Genomic DNA, 22,984 nt, shown 5'->3' with positions numbered 1-22,984 from the left:
TTTCCCTGCACTGGTTGGCCCCGGGGCAGGCGCGCGCGCGCAGGGTTTCCCTGAGCGGGTTGGGGGTCGGCTCCCTGGGCAGACGTGCGCGGGCTTCCCTGCACAGGGACGGGGGGATGGACGGTTGGCCCCAGGGCAGGCGTGCGGGGGGCTTCCCTATGCGGGGGTGGCTCGGCCCCAGGGCAGGTGCGTTCGGGGCTTCCCTGCGCCGCGTGGGGTCGGCCCTGGGGCAGGCACAGGCTGGTTTCCTGGGGGAAGAGGAGAATCCTGGGAGGAGGGAGATGCAGGGGACTCTCCGCCTTCACTGGCACCCCAGCCCCCACTCCACAGCCACCCCAGCCCCCACTCCACAGCCACAGAACGCTATCCCCACTCCCCTGGCCCCAGCCACAGAACTCTGTCCCCATTCCCGTCCCCACTGGCACTCTGTCCCCATTCCCGTCCCCACTGGCACTCTGTCCCCAGCTGCAGAACCCTGTTCCCTCTCCCCTCCCAGCACCCTGTTCCCTCTCTCTTGCCCCCAGCTGCAGAACTCTGTCCCCACAAAATGTATAATTATAAATGCTTCATTTTAGATTTAAATAGCATGAATAAAAAACAGACCATTTATTTCATAACTATAAACACCTGATTTTAATTTTATTTATCGCATAATTTAAAAATTGTTCATCAGAGTGTGTAAGTAAGGGCTGGGGATAGCAAGTGATGGACAGGAGGAGAATAGAGGGGGTGGAGCTTCAAGGAAGGGGCGGGGCGGTAGATCTTCGCCTGTTCTGAGATTTAAAAAGTGATCTTGGGTGTAAAAAGGTTGGAGACCACTGTGCTAGACTATTCATTGTATTTTAAGTTTTTCCAGTTACAGATTAACATGGCTACCCCTCTGGAGTTATTCAAAAGGTTTGTTATCGATCCAACTTTAATAGCTAACACAGTATTGACATTCTCTGGACTCTGGTGGTGGTGTAATATTATTAGCATTCCAGTCAACATAGTCTTTTAATTTAGATAGATCCTGAATTTAACCTTTTCAGTCCTGCTTTATACACAATAAAGAAACTTATTTATACACAATATTAAACACAATACAGGAAGTCCCCGGGTTACGTACAAGATAGGGACTGTAAGTTTGTTCTTAAGTTGAATTTGTATGTAAGTCGGAACTTGTACATATTGTAGGGGAAACTCTAGCCAAACATTTCTCCAGAGCTCAGTTTTATTCTCCCACACCTCACTTCTCTCAGTCCTTTATTCTCAAGCTGAGGTGTCTGCTGAGAAAAGCCGCTCCGCGTCTCTCTGGTCTGCTGAGGGGGGCACTAGCTTCGCGTCTCCCTGGTCTGCTGGGGGGAAGCAGCTACTGCTGGGTTGCCTCACCCCGTTTGTAAGTAGGGATCCGATGTAAGTTGGATCCATGTAACCTGGGGACTGCCTGTATTTATACACAATATTATGAACAATAAAGAAATAAAGGGTACAAGTCTTATTTTTTTCCGTTGTGAATTCATCCTGACATAATTCCCAGAAGCCAAGGAGAGCCAGGCAGCACATGCTGCTTTGTTAGCTTGGAGTATTCCCCTCTAGGGGAGAGGGAGCCTATTTTGAATGGTGCATTGAAATATGAGGGGGGAAAAGGATAGAGAATGGAAGTGCCTGAATGATACTAATGTCTGTTTTTTTTTTTATGAGGGAGTAAGTATCAATACTCTTGGAAGTTCCATACTAACAACTGTACCCTTCCCCTTTAGTGAACCACTATTCTAAAAGTACATGCATTAGCATGGTTTGTTTACTCTTAGATAAGTTACTCATTGAGTCACAGATTGTTAATTAGGCCAGGTGGTGCAGGAAATATAATACAATTAATCAAAAACTTTGATTGAATAAGGTGTGTAAATAACCAGTGTTTCTGTACGAATAACTCAAGTTGTATTCTCTAGAAGTATGTATGTGTAAACACACAGTTGTTTGTACAGTGAGTTTGTGTGCATATACACAGATAGACGTTTTTAAAAGTTTATGTAAAACCTTATGGTTTTACGCATGTAATTTGGAAGAAAAAAGACTTGTAACAAATTTAACACACAGAAGAAAACTGCAACCACCTTTGAGGAGCATTGAAGTTCTTTCTTGATCCTTGAAGTTTTGAACAGTGCAATAAAAGTGAGAATAAAATTTGGTAGTTCAGATTTTATGCTACTGCTTCAGTGTGCTAGATGCTTGCCAATGAGCATGCCAAAAGGCTTAGCAAAATAGCTAGAATGCGTTTTACAGTTTAGTATTTGAGACTTCTTTGAAAAGCTGTAATATATTTTAAGTCATTTTTCAGAATGAATACATATTCTTAGACCTTCTTAGACATTTTCCTAGATCTGGGGAAAATATAAGGTCTGTTAAAAAACAAACGAAGAAACCACTTTCAGCTTCATAAAATCATTGCTTGTTCTACTCATTGAGTGTCTGTGAAGCTCTGTACAGAGGACATTAAAACACCACTAGGGCTGGGGAATTTTCTTAACAGATTAGATCGGGGCTACTCAACTTTGGAAGCCCCAGGGGCCACAATGATACTCACAGCACATGTTGAGGGCTGCAACTTAAGTGTGGTTGCATATACATGCAAATATATGCAAATAGATTTTTTCAGACATGGGAATAAATACAAATTTTAAGGCAAGACCACACAACACACAGGCCCAATTTAAGTCAGCTCTGCTGATATTAATAAACTACAATATTTACCTGAGTTTTACCCATATGACAGCACTATCATTGAGCAATGACAGTCCAGGAATTTAATTACTAAAATGCATATCAACAGGAGACTGCTTTTTTGTTTTGGCTACCTCCCGTGGGCCATGTGTTGAGCCCTGCGTAAATCCAAACTGCTCCGTGGGCCACAAACAAATGGGCCGCTTGTGGCCTACAGGCTGTGTGTTGAGTAGCCCTGGATTAGGTTCTAGTTACAGTCTAGAAGAGCAGGGACAGTGAGGCCAGAGCAGTAGGCTGGAAATTGGGAAAATTAGGATTCTATTTCTGAGCAGACTGATTGTTTGCAGTCCATGTAGTGTGGGTACTCATTCAATTGAAACCTTGAGTAAAAGTGGCAGAATCTATTTTTTAATGTGTGTGTACCTAATTTCCATTTGCAAATGGTATAATGCCCACTTTTGGTATAGCGCTTTGATATTCTATGAAGGACAGGAAAATAACCAGGTATAAAAATTTACTTAGAAAAATCCTAAATATTAAGGCTAATTTTGAATACTTTTTTCATAAATTCAGGAAATCATTAACAATTGGAGAAAAAAGAGTGAATGTCAACATATAAAAAATATATAAAACAATCTCCAAATTTGGAATGAAGTTTTCTAATAGAACACGAGATTTAGATTTTTCCTAGTTTTAGGTTACAAGGGTTGAGTTTCCACCAACAAAAGTTTAAGCATCATCCAAATAAGATTATAAGGGAACTTTTGCCATGCATTATCACTTGAATTTTTAGTTTGGGATATGGCATTGTCAAAAAGACGGCTTTTTTGATTAAGACTATATATAATATTTTTCTCAAACTTTTTTGTAAAGCATCATAAGAAGTCAAATTAGTTTCTAGAGCCAGGATGGTATTGCATAGTCTGTCAAAGGAAACTACAAGTTAAGAATTCAGAAAGACCTTTGGCAAGAAAGTAAAGTAAAGTTACCCTGGTCTTGTAGTATGGGGCTGGATGAGGAGTTATTTCTGAATGGGTAAAAGGCACCTATGCAGTAGTCAGTCACTAAATTTCTCCAGTGCTCCCACAAACTTTAACTCATAGACTTTAAGGTCAGAAGGGACCATTATGATCATCTAGTCTGACCCCCTGCACAGTGCAGGCCACAGAATCTCACCCACCCCTCTTAGAATAATCCTCTCACCTATGTCTCAGATATTGAAGCCTTCAAATACTTTGCAGGCCCCAAGACGCAGAGAATCCTCCAGCTGTGATCTGTGCCCCATGCTACAGAGGAAGGCGAAAAACCTCCAGGGTCTCTGCCAATTTACCCTGGAGGAAAATTCCTTCCCGACCCCAAATATGGCGATCAGCTAAACCCTGAGCATGTCCTTGGGTGCTTCTTCAGCGTAGTTATTAAGTGTGGTGTTTCAGTGAAGTTTGCTGTACAGAGTGGTTAAAGGAAAAGGTCTCCTTTTGAAGACAATAACAAGTTCTGCTTAATTAAAAAGCAGTAATTGCCATTGTGCTCTAAAATAGACTCCATTTCCCTCTCGAAGGTTCATCTACAAAGTTGCGTGTAGCTCAAAGTAAGCTACACAATTTGAGCTACGCATATTGCATAGTTTGTTTCAAGAGAGGCTATTTCGAAATTTGGCAATGTCTACAGAGCGCCAAATTTTGAAATAGAACACTGTTCCGGCATCTTCCTTATTCCTCGTGCAACGAGATTTACAGGAAGACAGAATAAGACACCCATTATTTCAGATCTATTTAGAAATAACGGGTATGCTGTTAAGACGTGCACAACGCTAATTCAGGATAATGGATGCTATTCTGAAATAGTGCCACTGTGTAGATGTACCCAAAGTGACATATATACTATAGTACCACTGAGCTCTCATTCAGAAGAGTTGTATTTTGTTGCTGAAGCTTTCGTATTTGACTTTTTTAAATCTGTGGGGAATTTTAGATTAGTGAAAAAGCTTTCACAGTCAGGGGAGAGACTTACACCCCAGTAGTTATGGTAAATTATTTCTGCCTTAGACTACCAGTGCTGTCTCTTCACTTGCCCTCCTGCAGACAGGATGATGTCCAGTCATTGTCCACAGTTTACCTGCTCTAAGTTGAATCTTACACCTCTTCAGTCAGATTCTTGCCTTAATCAGAAAAACATACAGGAGTGACCTCTTTGCTGCTTAGTCTAGCATAGCAAAATTGATTTTTTTGACCTGATAACGAATGGAAAAAAATTCTATCTAGTTTTTTTGCAAATAAAAAAACAGCAATATATTCCTGTTACTCCTAGGAACAGTTGTGGGACTCAACTTAAGCTTGGGGCCCCCTGCAGACAGGGGCAGCAGGCAGGAAACCGGTCTGCGCTGGGAACCAATTTTTAAACTGGCTCCCCTTCCAGACCAGTTCTGCCTACCACACCATGTTGCTATTCAGTCAGTGGTGTGGGGTGGCATGGTGCTCCCCAGGAGTGGGGCCAGGAGCATTTTAGTAACTGTGTAACGGCTAAAAATTGTTGCAGCTACACGATTGCTAAAATACACTGTATGTAGCATCCCTAGTTAACAAGCAAAGGAAGGAGCCCGGTGTTTGTGTTGCCTTGAATGATCTACCGAAAGCATTTTATCAGTAAGCTTATAATATTTGCTTATTCAAAATTTGCAACCCCAGTCCAGTCACATCTATACTAGGCTTGTTAATGTGCTAGTATTAGTGAACCAAAGTTGGCAAAAGTGATCATTTTTTGCAAAACTTTTTTAGTGTGGTCATGACAATAGTGATCAAAATTTGGGTAAATTAACACATTTCAAAGTTATATTAGAGGGCACCCAAGTAAGATAAAAGTTGCATCTGTTTTTCATTGCCAAGGCAAGGATTCTAGCCAGGAGTTTAAATATAAATTACTTATTTTTCTGTATTCACAGAAATTTAAGATCCCCCTAAATCAGTGATTTTCATCCTTTTTTCCTTTGCAGGCCCTCCTGGCCCCACTCCTGCTGGTGGTTCTCTGATCAGGGTTGTCCGGCTACCTCAGCCCCACTGCCACTGGAGATTCCCCAGGTTCCCCAGCTAGGGCTCCTTGGCCACCTAGCCCTGCTGCTGATGGGGGGTTCCCAGCGTTTCCTGGTCCAGGACCACCTGGCTGCTGCCGGCCCAATGCCAGGGCTACTCCTGCTCTCACCAGGGCTTCCCCAGGGTTCCCTGGCCTGGGAATGCCCAGCTACCACCTGGCCCTGCTGCCGCCTGGGCTTCCCCGGGTGGGGGTTTCCTGACTGATACCTAGCTCAGCTCAGGATGGAGGTTCCTGAGGCAGTGCTTCCCACCCCTGTAAGATATGCTGACATTGGGGCTTCCCTAACCTGGCCAGGACTCCACAGCCACCCGCTTGGCCCAGCTACTGCAGGCCCAGCCAGGGCTCCCCAGCCCTATGTGCTCTCGCTTCTGGCCTCCCAGGCTCATAGTTTTGGCATCATCCATGGCCCCACCAGACCACGGATGTTGCCAGACCAGAGTCCTGGATTTGGGAAGCACATCCTGTATTAATATTGTCCTTTCTGAAATGGAGCTGTTGTTTCATGAGAGCCGAGTCAATACAACAATATTTTAAATGCTTTCTGGAATTCATTCCGATATTTTAGGAAAAGGTAGTGAGTCAGGATGTAGAGCAGCAATCAGTGTGAAACATCTTCAGCTAAAATAGCCCCAAACCATTAAATAATGTTTTTATTATAGAATAAAAGGTGAAAATTAGTAGGAAAAGCCTTTGGAGTTTTGGAAAAAAATCTGAACTTTCTGTTGGTCTCAATATATTCAAAGTTTTTGTAAAATAAAGAAGCTAGTTTTATTTTAATATCTCTCCTCCAATCTAGAGGCGTTTAAAAACTTATAGTTTTTAAAATCAGAATTGATAGATTTTTGTTTTAGAAAAGCTGTGGATTTTTAAAGTAGATATAGTTTTTCATCTGTAAGTAGATGTCTTACCAAATGAATGCACAATCTTCAATGGCCTGCCCAATACGGATGTTCTGGTATAGTCAAATAAATGATTAACCGATAAGGTTATCCTCATTGGTTAATCCAATAGACTACACACATTCTCTCTCCCCTCCTCCCAGGTGCCTCTGTATCAGAGGCAGTAAGGCATGGGGCTGGAGCTGGTTCCCATGAGGAACTGGTTTTAAGAAGACTGCCCACAAGCACCGGATCTGCCTACCACATCCTCCCCCTGTTTCTAAAAGAAAGTAAGGATGTTAAGGGTTAGTAAACTAGTCGACCATCCGATAAGCAAATGCTTATCGGATAGTTAATTGACTAGTCAATTCCCCCTCCCCCCCATCAGATAGAGGCAGCAAAAGGGGGAGGAAGGGGGTACTTCAAAGCAGGAGCACCTCACAGCTGGAGCTGGGGATCAGCTGTGTGGCGCTGCCACTTTAAAATGCCAAGACAGAATTCAAAGGAGCAGCCCTGCATAGCTAATCTCCAGCTCATCTGTGCAGCGCTGCACCTTTGAAATGCCAAGGTGGCGTTTCAAAGCAGCAATTGCCTTGCGGAGCCCAGGGTCAGCCGGGGAGTCCCCAGTTGACCCTGGGATCCGTGTGGCATTTCAAAGTGGCAATGTAACATGGAGTCCGGGGTTAGTGGGATATTATGAGTTCTCCACTGTTCTTGAGCTCCATGAGGGTGCTTCTGCTTTGAAGTGCACAAGAGCCCCCGCTCGGGACTCTTGTACATTTCAAAGCTGGCCCCAGGCTGCGTGCCAAGTTCCGCGTTCCTCCTTTGAAATGTACAAGAACCCCCGCAGAGGCTTTTGTACATTTCAAAGGAGGAATGCAGAAGTGCCTGTCTAGGAGTCAATGGAAATTCCATCAACTATTCAATTAGTAAAGTAACCAATATTTAACATCCTTAATATAGAGGCAGCTGCGCAGAGGGTTAGGGGGGCAGGCGGGAGCAAAGATGCACAGGGAGCTAGCTTTCAAGCAAGGTCCCAGCACGTATCAGCTCCCATGGTCCTGCTGGCTCCCCCCTCGGCCTCCTAATGAAGCAGCAAAGGAGAACAGGCAAGAGCCGGTGCCGGGGGAGCCAGCTTAAAAGCCGTTTCCCTGCAGCACCAGCTCCATGATGCCACTCCCTCCTCCCAAGTTGCTGCCTCTATCAGACAGCAGCATGGGAAGGGAGGAGAGGAGGGTATTTTAGTGAACCTGGGCCTGCTGTGGTCAGGGATTGCTTCATGGCAGCAGCTTCTGTCGTGGGGGGATTCAAGCTCCCCACGGACAGAGGCTACTCTGCATCCCACTGCATAGCCTATGTCTTTGGGGAGCTTGGACCCACTGCAGGCAGAGGACGCTTCATGGCGGCAGCTCCAGTCTGTGGGGAGATTGAACCCCCTCCGGACAGGCAGCTGCCACCTCACTGGTTTTTAAACTGGCTCCCCTCATGGACTGGCTTCCCGCTCCTGCCTACCGTCCAGTGATGCTGCCTCTGATAGAGAAGTAGCAGCTTAGGATGGCAAGGGCTGTGGGCTGGATCTCACTGGCTGTCACCCCCACCTTTGGGGATTATCGAATAGTCGTGTAACAATAATATTGTATAAGCTTACACGACTGTTCAGTTCTACAATATCTACTGTCCCTATTGCCCAGGGGTGAGCTAGTAGGACCCATTTATGACCAGTTTATTAATAAAATAGTACACTATTAATAAAACCCTATCTAGATTTTGGGCTGGTCAATATAACACTGTAACCTACTTTACTTGCATGGTGTTAGAATAAAAAATCAATTTGTATTTTCAATTACATTTAACTTTTTAGAAAATATTCTTTTAGGAAATATTGAAATACTCTTTCTGTTCAAGAAAATTTACTTGTGGGATTTTAACGCCAGTTGTTTTAAAATAAGCTGAAGAGTGAACACTAAGTACCATAAGCAGCATTAACTGGTCCTGTATGCTTAATGGGGAGTAGGTGATTAAGGTTCTGTCTCAGCTACAGAGGGTTCTTCACAGGGCCTAGAGTGGGGAGTGAGAAAAGGTTCCACAGAATCTCTGCATACCTCCCTAAATCTAAAATACGGGACAAGGGAGTTTATCATGGAGATTTCCTTAAAGGTGATAATTTATGGAGAATAATATTTTCCTTGGTAAAAGTGCAGGCCTAAATAACTTGTACTAGTTTTTCTGGCATTCCTATACGCCTGATTTTAAGGAAGTTGTAGCATTTCAATTCTTCTCCCCCTCCCCATACTAGGATGTGAACGATTAGTCAACTATCCTATAAGCAAAGTCAACTAGTCACTTCCCCTTGTCCCCCTTGCTGCCTCTATCAGAAAGAGGCAGCAAGGGGAAGTGGAGGGGATTCTTCAAAGCATGGAGCCTGGGGCCAGACCCTAGGCTTCACACGGCGCTGCCGCTTTTAAATGCTGCGTGCAGCCCAACTCCCAGCTGGTCTGGGTTCCTGCATTTCAAAGAAGGAGCATCAAATGGAACCTGGGGTCAGCTGGGGACTCAGTGTCCCCAGCTAACCCTGGGCTACCTGCCTCACTGCCACTTTGAAACACTGTGGGGAGCATGGGCCCAGTTGGGAATCCCCTGCTGGCTTTATCACTACTTGAGTACCCCGCTGGCTCTATGCTCCCTGCAGTGCTTTCGCCTTTGAAGTGTAGCAGCAGCTGATCTTGAGCTGTTGCTACGCTTCAGAGGAGGAGGCACCCATATCGACTAATCGAATAGTCGATGCAAATTGCATTGACTATTCAATTAGCCAATTAATCAAAAGAGAGTGAGTGAGTATGTGTGTGTAAGTAAAACTTTTGGCCAACAGCTGTCTTTCCCATATTAGTAATATTTTTCCTAACATATCTATTTTTTATAAAATGTTTGTTATAGCTTTTATTGATTTGATTCTTACAGTATCGGTCAATAGTTTAAGTTGGCTGAATTTAATATTTAAGGGCAGGATTGGCAGAATTATTTTTTTTATAATTTCAACAGATATCAATGTTTGTAAAATTCACAATTTAAATTTTCATAATTGTGGGAGTTTTGGGGGGGATATCAGACAATAATTGTTTGATTCAAATGCTAAAACACAAATTGTGTCTTTGGATATGATATCTAAATATAAATATCCTTAAGCCAAATTCCGGTAAGTTCTTAAATAACATTTATCTTTTCTTTGCTTATCTGTACATTTTAATAATCAGAATTTGACATATTTTTTAATTGTTTGTATGCACTATGATATTTGTTTCTGTTTACCAGCACTGATAAAAATCTAATCCTTTCAAGTCTGTTTCCTCTGTTTGGTCTTAAAAACTGACCTAATATCAAATTTGGTGTAATGCAACAGTTAATATATGCTGCTCTGTCTCCAACAATTTGGATTGGGAGGGAAGGGAATGGCTCCTTTTTTAGGAGCAGTAACACCAAGGTGAGTGTTTGATCTACATGAAGCAAGATTTGTATGCCCTGCCACAGGGTGCTGATGAGAGTTGCATTGTCTGCCTTTTGTACCCAATGTAAATATTACGTTGCTGATCTTCTTGTTTTCTTCTATTCTTTTAGTCAGCAGACTAGCCCATATCTCATGTATTGCCATTTACAACTTCATTATGATAAATAGTGTAATATATGTAGACTTGAAATTTTGCAACCTTAGGCTAAGGAAATTAGAAGGTATTTTGCTTCATCTGTATCTTAACTTTTTGCATTCTGATATCATTTCTCCTTTTGTATTAGAATATCTAATGATGATAGAGATGCTTCCATCTCAGCAAACTTTCCCCATACTCCTTAATTTCATGCAGTTTTGTAGCAGTGAACTTAAATATATTGTACTAATATTTTATTTAAAATTGTATATATTTTTAAAGATCAGTGTATTAGCTCAGCGGTACTGATATTCTTGTCCTTATAGGTTTCTCTTTGTAATTGATGTAGAAGAATGGTAAGCTGCAAGAAGGGTACACATTTTATACATGCTGCACAAATTTATTTTATTTATAATCCTAAAACAGAGGATAGAATGCATAAAACTACAATTTTATGAAGATATACACATTTTGAATGCAGGGGATACAATATTACTTCAAAATCCTGAAAGAAAAACTCACTTGCTCTTTTGGGTTCATGTTGCTCTTACGGAGGTCCATAATTGCAGACACATTTTTCTAATAAAGTTGGGCTACTGGGGGTGTTTCTAGTTGAATTCTATCTTATTTTAAATTATTTTATTAGGATTACAAGAAAGGCATGAAATAATAACCTAACATTTGCTGCTATATCCTTCCAGACCCTTGGTTTATTTGAAGAGTTGTCCTTTGAAAATTGTTTTGCTCCCTTTTGCCCCCATTATTCATTCTCTGCACATCCTCTCATTCCTGCTATGATCCTCATGGTTCAACCTTCTCTTCCTGTTGGCTTTTTGTAGTCATCTGTGGCTCCCAGTGGCTCATAGGATTAAACACTCTTTTCCAGTGCTTTTTTTGTTTAAAAAAAAAAAAAAAAAAAAGGTGCCGGTACTCCAAGGGAAAAGTTGTTGAGCTCTGACTGGAGGTGCTGGTACTCCGTACCGGGCAGTACCATCACAAAAAAAGCACTGCTCTTTTCCATTTCAGTCTCTTGGGTTGGTACCTTAGTTTTTCATCCCTCTTTTCTCATCTTCTCCCAACAACTTCTATTCCATGCAGGCTGCTGTGTTGGCAGCTCATATGTTCCTGCCCATCTTTCTGTCTCAATAGCAGCTTTTTCCAGATTAATCCCCTGCTATGTACAGCTGAGTGGTGACTGCGGGGCTGGAGCTGTTTGTTGATGAGATAAAAGAAAAGCATCCAGATTGAGAGAAGGGACCAGTGGTCTGGAAATGAGCAACTTATTCCTGCTTCTGTAAAATAGCCCTAAGATATTCCTGGACACCATTTATGTGGGATAGATTTTTTTTCACTCATATTGCCAAACCCAGATGCCTATTAGTGTAATTCCCTGTATGGTCTTATTCTGAATAAATATTTTAACGGTTGTATGGCTGTTTAAATCAGTCAAGCCATAGAGTAACAATGTTTAGTGAATTTTTGTGAAGTTGAAAGCCTCCTTTTGCTTTATAAATGTGTTCTTGTGTTATTTTTGAGTACCTCGCAAAACAAGAAGAGAATGTCCCAGTTCTGAAGAAAGTAAAAACTAAAATTTAAGAAGACACTAGGGTACGTCTAGACTACATGCCTCTGTCGCCAGAGGCATGTAGATTAGGCTACCAGACATAGGAAAATGAAGCGGCGATTTAAATAATCGCCGCTTCATTTAAATTTACATGGCTGCCGTGCTGAGCCGACAAACAGCTGATCAGCTGTTTGTCGGCTCAGCACGATAGTCTGGACGCGCGGGTGTCAATATCAAAGCTATTTGTCGACCACCCAGGTATGCCTCCTGGGATGAGGTATACCTGGGTGATCGACAAATAGCTTTGATGTCGACACCCGCGCGTCCAGACTATCGCGCTGAGCCGACAAACAGCTGATCAGCTGTTTGTCGGCTCAGTATGGCAGCCATCTAAATTTAAATGAAGCGGCGATTATTTAAATCGCCGCTTCATTTTCCTATGTCTGGTAGCCTAATCTACATGCCTCTGGCGACAGAGGCATGTAGTCTAGACGTACCCTAAAAAGTTTAGAGTTATAATCAGACACAATTGGGGAAGATGGAAGAATAAATTTGTTTGAAGCAAATGGACATCAAACAGTCTTTAAGCATATTTCATTGTTCTTTGCAAACTGAAATATTACCTCTTATTTAAAAGTCAGCAACAAAACTGAAATGAAAGTTTGAATAAGATCCAGTAGTAATAAATGAATGCTCCCACGTACCAGGTTTTTTGGGGGGCAAGGGAAATAACTTAAAAAAAACCCTCCTTAAGCCTTCTCCCTCTCACCTTAAGTGAAATTTTTATCAATAGCTGCTTTACTGAAGACATGAGGTATTAAGTAGCAAGCTAAGTAGTGCTGGTGTGTTTGGGGAAGAAAAGATTTCTTAAAAGCATAAATTAAAACTTATGTATATGCTAAATGCTTCCTGACTCCAACCCCTCCAGAAACACAAACAATGGTTGATTTTTTTTTATAATGCATTGTTTTTGCATGTAGCTCAATATTCAGTACTATTGCAACATATTTTAACTATACTGATTCTACATTTGGCTCTGGCACAGCACCTTTCATTAGACTTGCTATGTGCAGTGGAGTCTCAGGTTATGTTCCCGGTAAACTAAGTGCTTGGGCGGCCACCCAGGAGAGATGCAGGTGCCGCAGAGCTAATTAGCAGAGTGCCCGCAGCCAGGAGCATATGTTTTTACTGGTGGTGCACATCTGAACATGCCTCCATTTACATAACATTTTATTCAGCACATGGATGGAAAAAATTGGAGGAAACATTGATCTCAGATGCTATAAATTTGTGACTTGCATGCTGTGGGAATTAGGAATGTCTGATTGTATGTTGTACTTCACTTGGATATTGCTGATTTCTAAGTTTGTCTTTAAGGGCAAAATAGATGGGTTATGATGGGTAATGAATTGTGGACTATTTTCTCTCTAGGTCACCTGTTTGAATCTAATCCGATCTGAGTCAGTTGTAACTGAAAGTCATTTTCTCTTCACTGTTGTGTGGCCCTTATATGTCTAGTTCCTAATGGGTTATAGAACCAAAAAATATTAATATGATTGTCACAAATTGATACCCCTGGTGGCAGTTCCCATGACAGACTAAAGATTGAATGGTCAGAGTCTGAACTGCTCTTACTCATTCCTTGTGGTGATCTTTTCAGGTTAGTAGTGAGGCGCATTAATAGTAGAGCAGTGTGGTAATGCTTCTATGAATAAGTGGTTGACAAAAGTGTTATGACACAAAGATATGAACTGGTACCTAGCAAAAATGCTAATTTTGCCCTCCTCCTATTTTCTTTCTTTAAAGATAAGCAGTAGTAATTGCAGTGGAAGCTTTGGGGCTCCAAAACCAGGTGATAGAGTTATATAGGATAAAGGCTGGAATATGGATGCAGCAAATAGGAAAGCAGAGTAAATCTTCTGCGTTTATGATAAATGCTCATTGACCAGTCTTCCAATCCATTTACACAAATTTGCCTACATCCTTTAGGGATGAATATCCTAACTGCTTATCACCTGATTAAATCATGACACTCATCCAAAATAAACTGCCAAAGCTTTCTATTTACATTAGTTTACAGGAGCTGTCTACCCAAATCCTGCACTTTACAAGTTAACCAGAACTGTCAGGAAGCTCACTGTATATGTGGGAGATTGAACAGCTTTCTGATAATAGGATAATGTAGCCATTAATCTTTACTGCCAAGACTACTTTTAAAAAATAAGTGCCTAAAACTAAAAGCTTATGCTCCTACACTTCAGTTAGTCTATAAGGTGCAACAGGACTCCTCGCTGCTTTGCCTAAAATTAGACTTCCAAAACCTTTTTAATGAGCAGTCTGGTTTTCACAATGAAAAGTACATCCTTGAATATTTAACCAGTGTATTTTTGTCAGGTACCTTGTTCCTTCTGTTTGTATATACAGGCAGTCCCCGACTTACGCGGATCCGACTTACGTCGGATCCGCACTTACGAACGGGGCTTTCTCGCCCCGGAAGTCGGGGCGAGAGAGCCCCGTTCGTAAGCTGCTCCGGTGCCCCTGGTCTGCTGGAGACCGTCTCCAGCAGACCAGGGGCACCGGGCGGGTTCCCGCGCTTCTGAGGCTTTGCCAGAGCAAAGCCTCAGAGGCGCGGGGAACCGCCGCTGCTGCCGCTTCAATCTGGGTGCCTGTGGTCTGCTGGGGACCGTCCCCAGCAGACCACAGGCTCCCGGACTGAAGCCGCAGCCGCGGGGGGGTCCCGTGCCTCTGAGGCTTTGCCAGAGCAAAGCCTCAGAGGCGCGGGGAACCGCCGCTGCTGCCACTTCAATCCGGGTGCCTGTGGTCTGCTGGGGACCGTCCCCAGCAGACCACAGGCTCCCGGACTGAAGCCGCAGCCGCGGCGGGGTCCCTCCCTCTGAGGCTTTGCCAGAGCAAAGCCTCAGAGGCTCTGCTCCCCGTGTCCCTGGTCTGCTGGGGAGGGGGGGGGGCGCAGCTAGTGTGCTCCCCCCCCCCCCAGCAGACCAGACTTTTGTTTTGGACTCTGGGGCAGAGCAGCTGGGGCGCTGCCGATTGGTCCTGCAGCGCCCGCTCTGGGCACTACTGGACCAACCCGGCAGCACCCCAGCTGCTCTGCCCCAGGTCCTGATTCAGCCGCTGCTGGTCAGTTTCAGCAGCGGCTGAATCAGGACGCCTGGGGCAGAGCAGATGGGGTGCTGCTAGGTTGGTCCAGTAGCACCCAGGAGCGGCGCTACTGGAGCAACCCAGCAGCACCCCAGCTGCTCTGCCCCAGGCGTCCCCAAGTCAGCTTCTGCTGAAACTGACCAGCGCTGACTACAGGAAGCCCCAGGCAGAGTTGCTCTGCCCCGGGCTTCCTGGAATCAGCTGCTGATCAGTTTCAGCAGCAGCTGACTTGGGGATGCCTGGGGTTCTTAAGTTGATTCTGTATGTAAGTCAGAACTGGCGGTCAGTTTCAGCAGTGTCTGAATCTGGACGCCAGTTCCGACTTACATACAGATTCAACTTAAGAACAAACCTACAGTCCCTATCTTGTACGTAACCCGGGGACTGCCTGTATAACTCTTAATTTTAAAGAGTCATGCATATCTACTAACAGGCTTGAGAAATTTCCATGTTTTTTTATGGAATGTGCTTTCCTCATGAGGAGGGGAGGGCTAGTTGTCTGTCACTTAATTTTTTTTTCCTTGTCTGAATTTGTTGATTGGTTTCATATTAAATGTGTACTAGTCTTAATATTTTTTGTGTTCACGAGGTGTAAATGGCAATGTGTAAATTATTTTGAATGCTAGTGATCTTGTAATAGAGACCACACTTGTGTTTTCAGTTAGATTTTTTTTCTTTTGTACTATTTTTATTTTTGAATATTGGGAATCTCAGGCTACTAATCAATCAGACCTCACAGCTTGATTAAAAAAAGTTTGCTTAATTTTTTAACGATAGCAAACTGTTTTGAGAGAGTACTCTAAAGCACTGGTCTAAAATATAATTATTTTAACATCATGAGACTTTTGCTTCTGTTTAGTAAACATCTCTAAGATTTGTATTAGGTTTAAGGGAAACTTTTAATAAGTGTTATGCACTTTTGTCTTTATTACCACATAATCCCAATTCATATAAATTGGTGAATATATTTAATTATATTCCTTGTATTTTTTTCTAAATATGACTAAAGAGATTAAAACTTAATGATCTTTGTGCTTTTTTTTAGTAGACAGGAATGTTAAAATGATGATAGGTTGACCATGAAAACTATGTTTGTTTTCAGAGAGAACAGGAAATGAGAATGGGTGATATGGGTCCTCGTGGAGCAATAAACATGGGAGGTAGGGATCTGAAGCAAATAGGCTTCTGTAATATAAGACTACAATTCTTTGGGACTGTACATGTTACTCATTGGTACTCTACATTAGTGACATGAGCTAATGGTAAGGAATAAAACGTTTGAATGATAGGTAATATAAAATCGCATCTGTTTTGTTTCTGAATAATTAATTTTTTTCAGTATCTTCTTTACTGTATTTGGACTATTAATTTTGTCTTTGGGGGGAGAAAAATTTGGATATTTACAGCATATGTAAACTGGTATAGGCAGTAAAGTTTGTTGGAAAACATGAAACAGTTTCTGCTGTTTATAATAAGTCTTGTGGAAAAAAGTGTCTGAATACAAAAGTTAAATATCTATATTTAGTTAAACAGATTTAGAATAGTTCCATTCATTCTTAGTTTTATTAGATACCTTCTTGGTGGTATGTTTCTTGACAAGTTAAATACTTGTTAGGGTCTAAACTAATAATTTTATCTCAGGTAAAAGCTGCAGATTGTCTTTGATGCTGTCATTGTTACAAACCTAATTTTATTAATTGAATGTTCAAGAATAAACTGTTTTGTATTTGAATCATGGGTGAGCACCACTTATGTTTTATGATGAATCAGTCAACATGAAAAGTGTTCATTTAGACTAAGCCAGAAACACTAAAATTCAAATAGTATCTCTCTTGCAGAAACAATTGTTAAAATATATTAATCATAAATATATATTTTCAGTGAACCTCATAATCTTTTATTAAAACAGATGCTGAAATAAACATGAATAGTATTAAAGAATAAAACTGATATTCTTTTAAACTTTTAAGTATGAACTGTATATCATTAATCTTACGGCTTTAATACCATTTGACTTTTGGTAAAGAAATATTTTTTTTCATTTTCAAAATATGCTGTATTTTACATCTTTTATATTTTGCCTTTCAAAATTATAACAGGCTTAAGAAATTACATTTGAAAAATAAATTTTAAATTTATAGGTTTTACATTAATAGCCAATGATCATGGTATGATCGAATCCAAATTTTCAGTATGTAAATGACAGTAGGCACTTATATAAATGGAAACAAAGATTTACAACTTTAAAGGCATACATTTTAAAGGCAAATTAGGCTGTCATTCAATAAACTAGAAAGAAATTTAAGAAAGACAGTTCAGAAAAAATGAGCTAAAATGTAATGTATCTAAAAAACCATTAATCTTGGATCCAGTAGACAAAATGTTGAATATATAATTACATTTTAAAAGGGATTCTGCTTGTGCTTATTAAACTGAATATTCTTCAGCTTTTTATATAAGAGCCATGTTAATTAAAAGTGGTTAATTTTTTAATATTGTACAAAACATTTAATTGGCAAATCCAGGGTATGCATTATTGGGTACTAGTGTGATCCTAATTATAAACATAGCCATAAATATATTTTGAACACTTCAGAGCCCTTATTCTTTTTTGTCATAGCTGTAACTTATAATGATTTATATTGCCTTACATTGCATCCCTCTTTGGAGAACTTACATGCCACTCATTTAAATAGACATTTTAAAACATTTTAAATAATGCCGAGACTGTTATGTGAGGAGGTTTTTGTGCTACCTTGAAGTCTTGTTGACATGGATAAACAGAACTTCCCATGGTGTAGCTCATACACTCCCACAGGTGTGTGCTCATGTAAAAAAAGCATAGTCTGTTTTCTTATTAGTGCTGCAGTAGTGATGCTCTGTGCTGAAACCATAATCCTAGTTGTATGTGCACCTATTGAGTTAGGTGTAATACCAGAACTGAGCACTGCCATCAAATAGGCAATGTGCTGCTGCTGTCCTAAGGTTCATGTGTGCCTGATATGACTCTAGCAGTAATATTTTAATTTTATTTTATTTTAAATCTGCTACTCTGGAATAGCAAGAGTTAGAGGATACATGGTATGCTCACAATGATGGATACTGAGAGCAGACTATTTTCATGGACAGAGATGTCTGCCTCCCTCCATTCCATGAACTAATCATACCCATGGACGAGTGAGAAGCTCCTTACACCCTTGGTTATTCCCCACTGTCTGTTGCAGCTTCAGGGAGACATCTGCCAAATTCATGTGGAGTAACAACCTTTCAGAATAGGAATGAGTTCAAACTTTCTTTAATTAAAGACTAGTTCCTCTCCACTAGGGATGTAAGCGTATAACTGGTTAACTGATATTAGTTAAACTCTTAGCAGCTTCTGGGAGCCTGCGGAGCATTTAACTATGTAATGGATTTAATTAGTGGTTAGTGGTTTATGATTTGTTTCTTTTTTTAATTTTTAACATCCCATATCTCCTATTCTCAGTCTTCTAAACAAAGTCCTGTAGCACTTATCCCTGCTACCACAGATCGTTTGCAAAACTTTTCCCTCCAGTGGAACTAATATCAAGACACAGAATGAGTCTGATTTTAGCACTCATCTAGTGTCAGAATCATGCACATACATATTTGGGGCAATAATTACTAGTTGATAACTATGATAATGAGCACTCAGTGCTAATAGTGTCTTCTAAATATGTGTAACAGAAGCAGTATGATGATGGTTCTGAATGACTTTTTTAGAGTTATGCATTTATTATTATTTCTTCCTAACATGAAAGATAATAATCTAAAGGAGTATAGAAAGAACTTCACTAAGTATTTTAGTCCATCAAACATGTTTGATCCTTGGATTGTATTCACATATTATAGTGATGGACATGGTATATAAAACGCTGAATAGATTAAGCTTAGTATATTTTCTTCTATTTTGTTTATTGTTAAAGAAAATGGATACATATCCTTGATTGAACAGGATGCATTATCCATCTGAATAAACACTCTTCTATTCCCATTCTGATATCTTACATCTCAGTAATCTAATTTACATAGCCAAGTTTTTCTTGCTTATAATGCAATCTTGCAAATGTATAGAGTTAGTCTTTTTCTGCTGATTAATTTAATTGGTACTGAAAAATAAATAATCTATGGTAGCTGAATTTTTATTATAATCTTTTGGTCCACCTCAAATTGCTGTTTATTTCATTTTTGCTTCCACTTTCTTGCCTCTTACTGTTTCAACAAAAGTTTGAATGGTTTAGTATTAAATATTCCATTTGTTTTGTTGTATCTTCTTTTCAGAATCAGTGTTTGTAATAATAGCTATAAATCTCTTAAGAAACAATTGCAAACTTTCCACAATTCAGTACTTCTGTAACAGACCACATTTTAAAAAGAATTAGAAAATTTTGGTTTTCACTATTGCAGTTGGCTGGTAATATGGAGTAAAGTAGGATGTTGCCTTCTCTGATATAAGGTACTTGAAACATGTATGGACAAATGATTAAAAATTTGGTCAGTTGCAAATTGATTTTTCTTATAATTATATATATATATATATATATATATATATATATATATATATAAAATTTTACTCACAAAATATGAATATATTTATTAAACTTTTGTGCAACACCAGAAATATATTTAGTTGCATACCTTGAGGTTCTCAAAGCAAGAATTTTGTTGTTGTTCAGAAAGCAAGTTGTAGGTTAAACAAGGTTAAACATTTGAGTAACAACTTTAAAATTAAGATGAGTTCAAAAGTAAATTGAGATAAATGTACAGTCTCAAAGAATAAAAACAACTTTTATATTTCAAGTAATAGAAGTTTTGTATAGTTGGTTTCTTAAATATTACAAATTGTTTGTTGCTCTTGTAAAATTCAGATAGGACAGCTCTAAGTATAGATTGTTTTGAATAGATGCGTTTAGCCCAGCACCTGCTGGTAACCAAGGTCCTCCTCCAATGATGGGTATGAATATGAACAACAGAGGAACTTTACCTGGCCCTGCATTGGGTCCTGGTCCTTCCATGGGGCCAGAAGGAGCTGCAAATATGGGAACACCAATGATGCCAGATAATGGAGCGGTGGTAATGTATCATTATAAAACTTAATTACTTTGAAAAGTTGTCGTGTCTCATGACAATTTTTTTTGTACCAAAGTTAACTTCACACTAAAGTGACTTTGTAATATTGCATATTTTTAATCCAGTGACAATACTTATCTGAACACATTTTAGAACTTTTTAAAAAAAAATGTTTTGAGTCAAAAGCACCTAACAGGTAAATCTTTTATATTCTTAAATTACATAATTTTGCAGAATGAGAACCCTTTTTCACGTTAAAATCTGTTCAGGATGTAAACTAGGAATACTGAAAATCCAGAGTTATTTTTTTCCCTGGAACACATGATTATCTTCAGATGGAAATGTAGCAATCAGTGGACCTTTTTTCTAAGACGTTGTCAGGTCCTTACTTTAAATGAATTTTAGATTAAAATTATCACATTTAGTAGAACTGTGTATGTAAAATCTATCATGTAAAATACATTTCATCTAGCAAAATATTGAATTTTCTTTTAGTGTATCCTGCATGTGTTAAATATACTTAAATCACTGTCTGTTACCTGTTCTTTATGAAACTAAGATATATTTTTTGATTTTACTGTTATGAAGTTTATTTTTAAATAACTCCCAATATAGTTGTGATTAAAGGTGTATATGGTGTGAAGATATCTTTGTGTAAAATACTTTTAAAGTGATTTTAGTGTAAAAAACATATTATTACCAGGACACTGCCTTAAACACAGCTAAGTGTTTATGGCAGTAATTACAGTGCTTATTGTGGAATAGTTATATCAGCAAAAATTATGTGGGATAATTGCTGCTCCAGGTTAGGAAAAGTCCTTTTGTCTAGTAGGTCAGGGTAACCAGAAACCTGGTCTGGACAGTTGAAATTTACTTACTGAACAATCGAGTCCTGGCCTGCACTTATAATGAATGGTTATCTTGGCTGTTCCCATCAACCCATGTACCCTCTTTTCCTGTTATTATCTTTTGGAGACAAACAGCAATCTGTTTTAAATAGCTTTTTCTAATAATACATATTTCCTGTGTTTCTAGATGAATGCATGTGTAAGGGGATGTTCTGGTGATGATATATGAAAAGCAGAATATACAATTTACAGTTTTCCATCATAGCTTTGCTGGGGCACTGAAACACGTTAGAAATAATTTAATTTAGTAATCATGTAACTGTAACAATTCTTAGTGGTTACACAATTACTCAGTGGCACCTGGGGGTTTGGCTGGCAGCTAGTGCACTCTTTGCCCCACTCCCAGGGAGCCCTCTGCTACCTCTGTCAGAGGCAGCAGTGTGGGGTGGCAGGCAGAAGTTAAAAAATTGGCTCCCTGTGCAGATGATTTAAAAATTGGCTCCCTGTGCAGTCCTGCTGTCCCTGTCTGCAGAGGGCCCTGAGCCCAGCTTGCCATAAACAGAGACTGCTCAACAGCAGCAGCCCCTGTCCGTGGGGGGTCCCGAGCTCCCCATGGATAGAGGCTGTTTCGGCATCCTGCGGAGAAGCCTTTTTCAATGGCGAGCCTGGGTCCACCACAGACAGAGTCTGCTCCGTGGAATGCCAGAGGCTCCCCTGGGCACTCTTAATGTAAAACTCAGACCAGCGGGTTGGGACTGAGCCAGCCTGCCAGTCCGAGTTTTAAATGCCAGAGTATACAGGAGTGAGGGGGTGCTGTTGCAGTTAACCAGGACTTAGCTTATTAGTTAAACGGTTATCCAGCTAACTGCTAGCACCCTTCCTACACATAACTGAGTGTCTTTTTTCTTACTCTTATCGGCTTCCTCAAAAGAAAATTAACTTAAGGAAACAATATCTCAGTGTCTCAACTGCTGATTTGGAGAGGTAGATGCAGACAAGAATACATTGCCCGCCTAGAATACCTGGCTCACATTTTTGGCTTAATGCATAGTGTGTACAGAACCTAACTTTTTCTAGTGAGACTGGAGAATTGCTTTCACCCTCAGGTCTTTTTACTATGAGTGTTCACAAGAGCCAGCCTCAATCAGAATTAACTTTTCTGTGGGCCCCAGGTTATTAGATTTTGTGTGGCCCCTCTTGACTTCTGGCTGATATACCACTGGTGACTCCTGGCTGGCAGCACAGCGGGGCTCAGGCAGGCTACCTATATGCCGTGACCCTATGTTGCTCCCAGAATTGGCTGGCTACTGGCACTTATCTCTCTGCACCTGAGAGAAAGGGGACAGAGTGTTTCAGTATGCATTGCATGAAACCACCACCCCCTTCCTTCCACAGAGTCATGCCAGCAGCCATCCACTTCTGGGAGCACTCTGTGACCATGGCATGCAAACAGCCTCCTTGAGCCTTGCTGCGCTGCTAGACTTGTAGGCTACATCTACACTGGCCCCAAATTCCGGAAAAGGCATGCAAAGCAGGTAAGTCAGAATAGGGAAGTCCGCGGGGGATTTAAATATCCCCCGCGGATTTAAATAAACATGTCCGCCGCTTTTTTTCCGGTTTGGGGAAAAGCCGGAAAAAAGCGTCTAGACTGGCGCGATCCTCCGGAATAAAGCCCTTTTCTGGAGGATCTCTTATTCCTTCCTTGAAAGTAGGAATAAGAGATCCTCCGGAAAAGGGCTTTATTCCGGAGGATCGCGCCAGTCTAGACGCTTTTTTTCGGCTTTTCCCCAAGCCGGAAAAAAAGCGGCGGACATGTTTATTTAAATCCGCGGGGGATATTTAAATCCCCCCGCGGATTTCCCTATTCTGACTTACCTGCTTTGCATGCCTTTTCCGGAATTTGGGGCCAGTGTAGACGTAGACGTAGTGTCGCAGAGAATCCAAGATCAACTAGTCTATCTCAATTGATGGGTTGGTTACCACTGAATAGATTTATTTTTGTGGGGTTCCCCCTTA

The 22,984-nt window shown here is 40.7% G+C and overlaps 1 protein-coding gene across 2 annotated transcripts in view; it reads left to right on the top strand.

Moving 5' to 3' along the window:
• PSPC1 (paraspeckle component 1) overlaps positions 1–22,984 on the top strand; it is a 64,397-nt gene that overhangs the window by 38,780 nt on the left and 2,633 nt on the right. The window contains exons 7-8 of one of the 2 annotated variants that reach the window (XM_089775568.1): positions 16,135–16,192; positions 19,954–20,123. The exons of the other annotated variant lie outside the window; for it this stretch is intronic. Of the exons in view, the coding sequence (XP_089631694.1) occupies positions 16,135–16,192; positions 19,954–20,123 (228 nt within the window). The remainder of the gene's footprint in view (positions 1–16,134; positions 16,193–19,953; positions 20,124–22,984) is intronic. 2 annotated transcript variants of the gene reach the window in all.

Source organism: Pelodiscus sinensis, chromosome 1 (genome assembly GCF_052426305.1).
Source record: "Pelodiscus sinensis isolate ZL-2025 chromosome 1, ASM5242630v1, whole genome shotgun sequence".
Taxonomy (NCBI): Eukaryota; Metazoa; Chordata; order Testudines; family Trionychidae; genus Pelodiscus; species Pelodiscus sinensis.
This window is presented reverse-complemented; position numbering and strand designations above follow the sequence as displayed.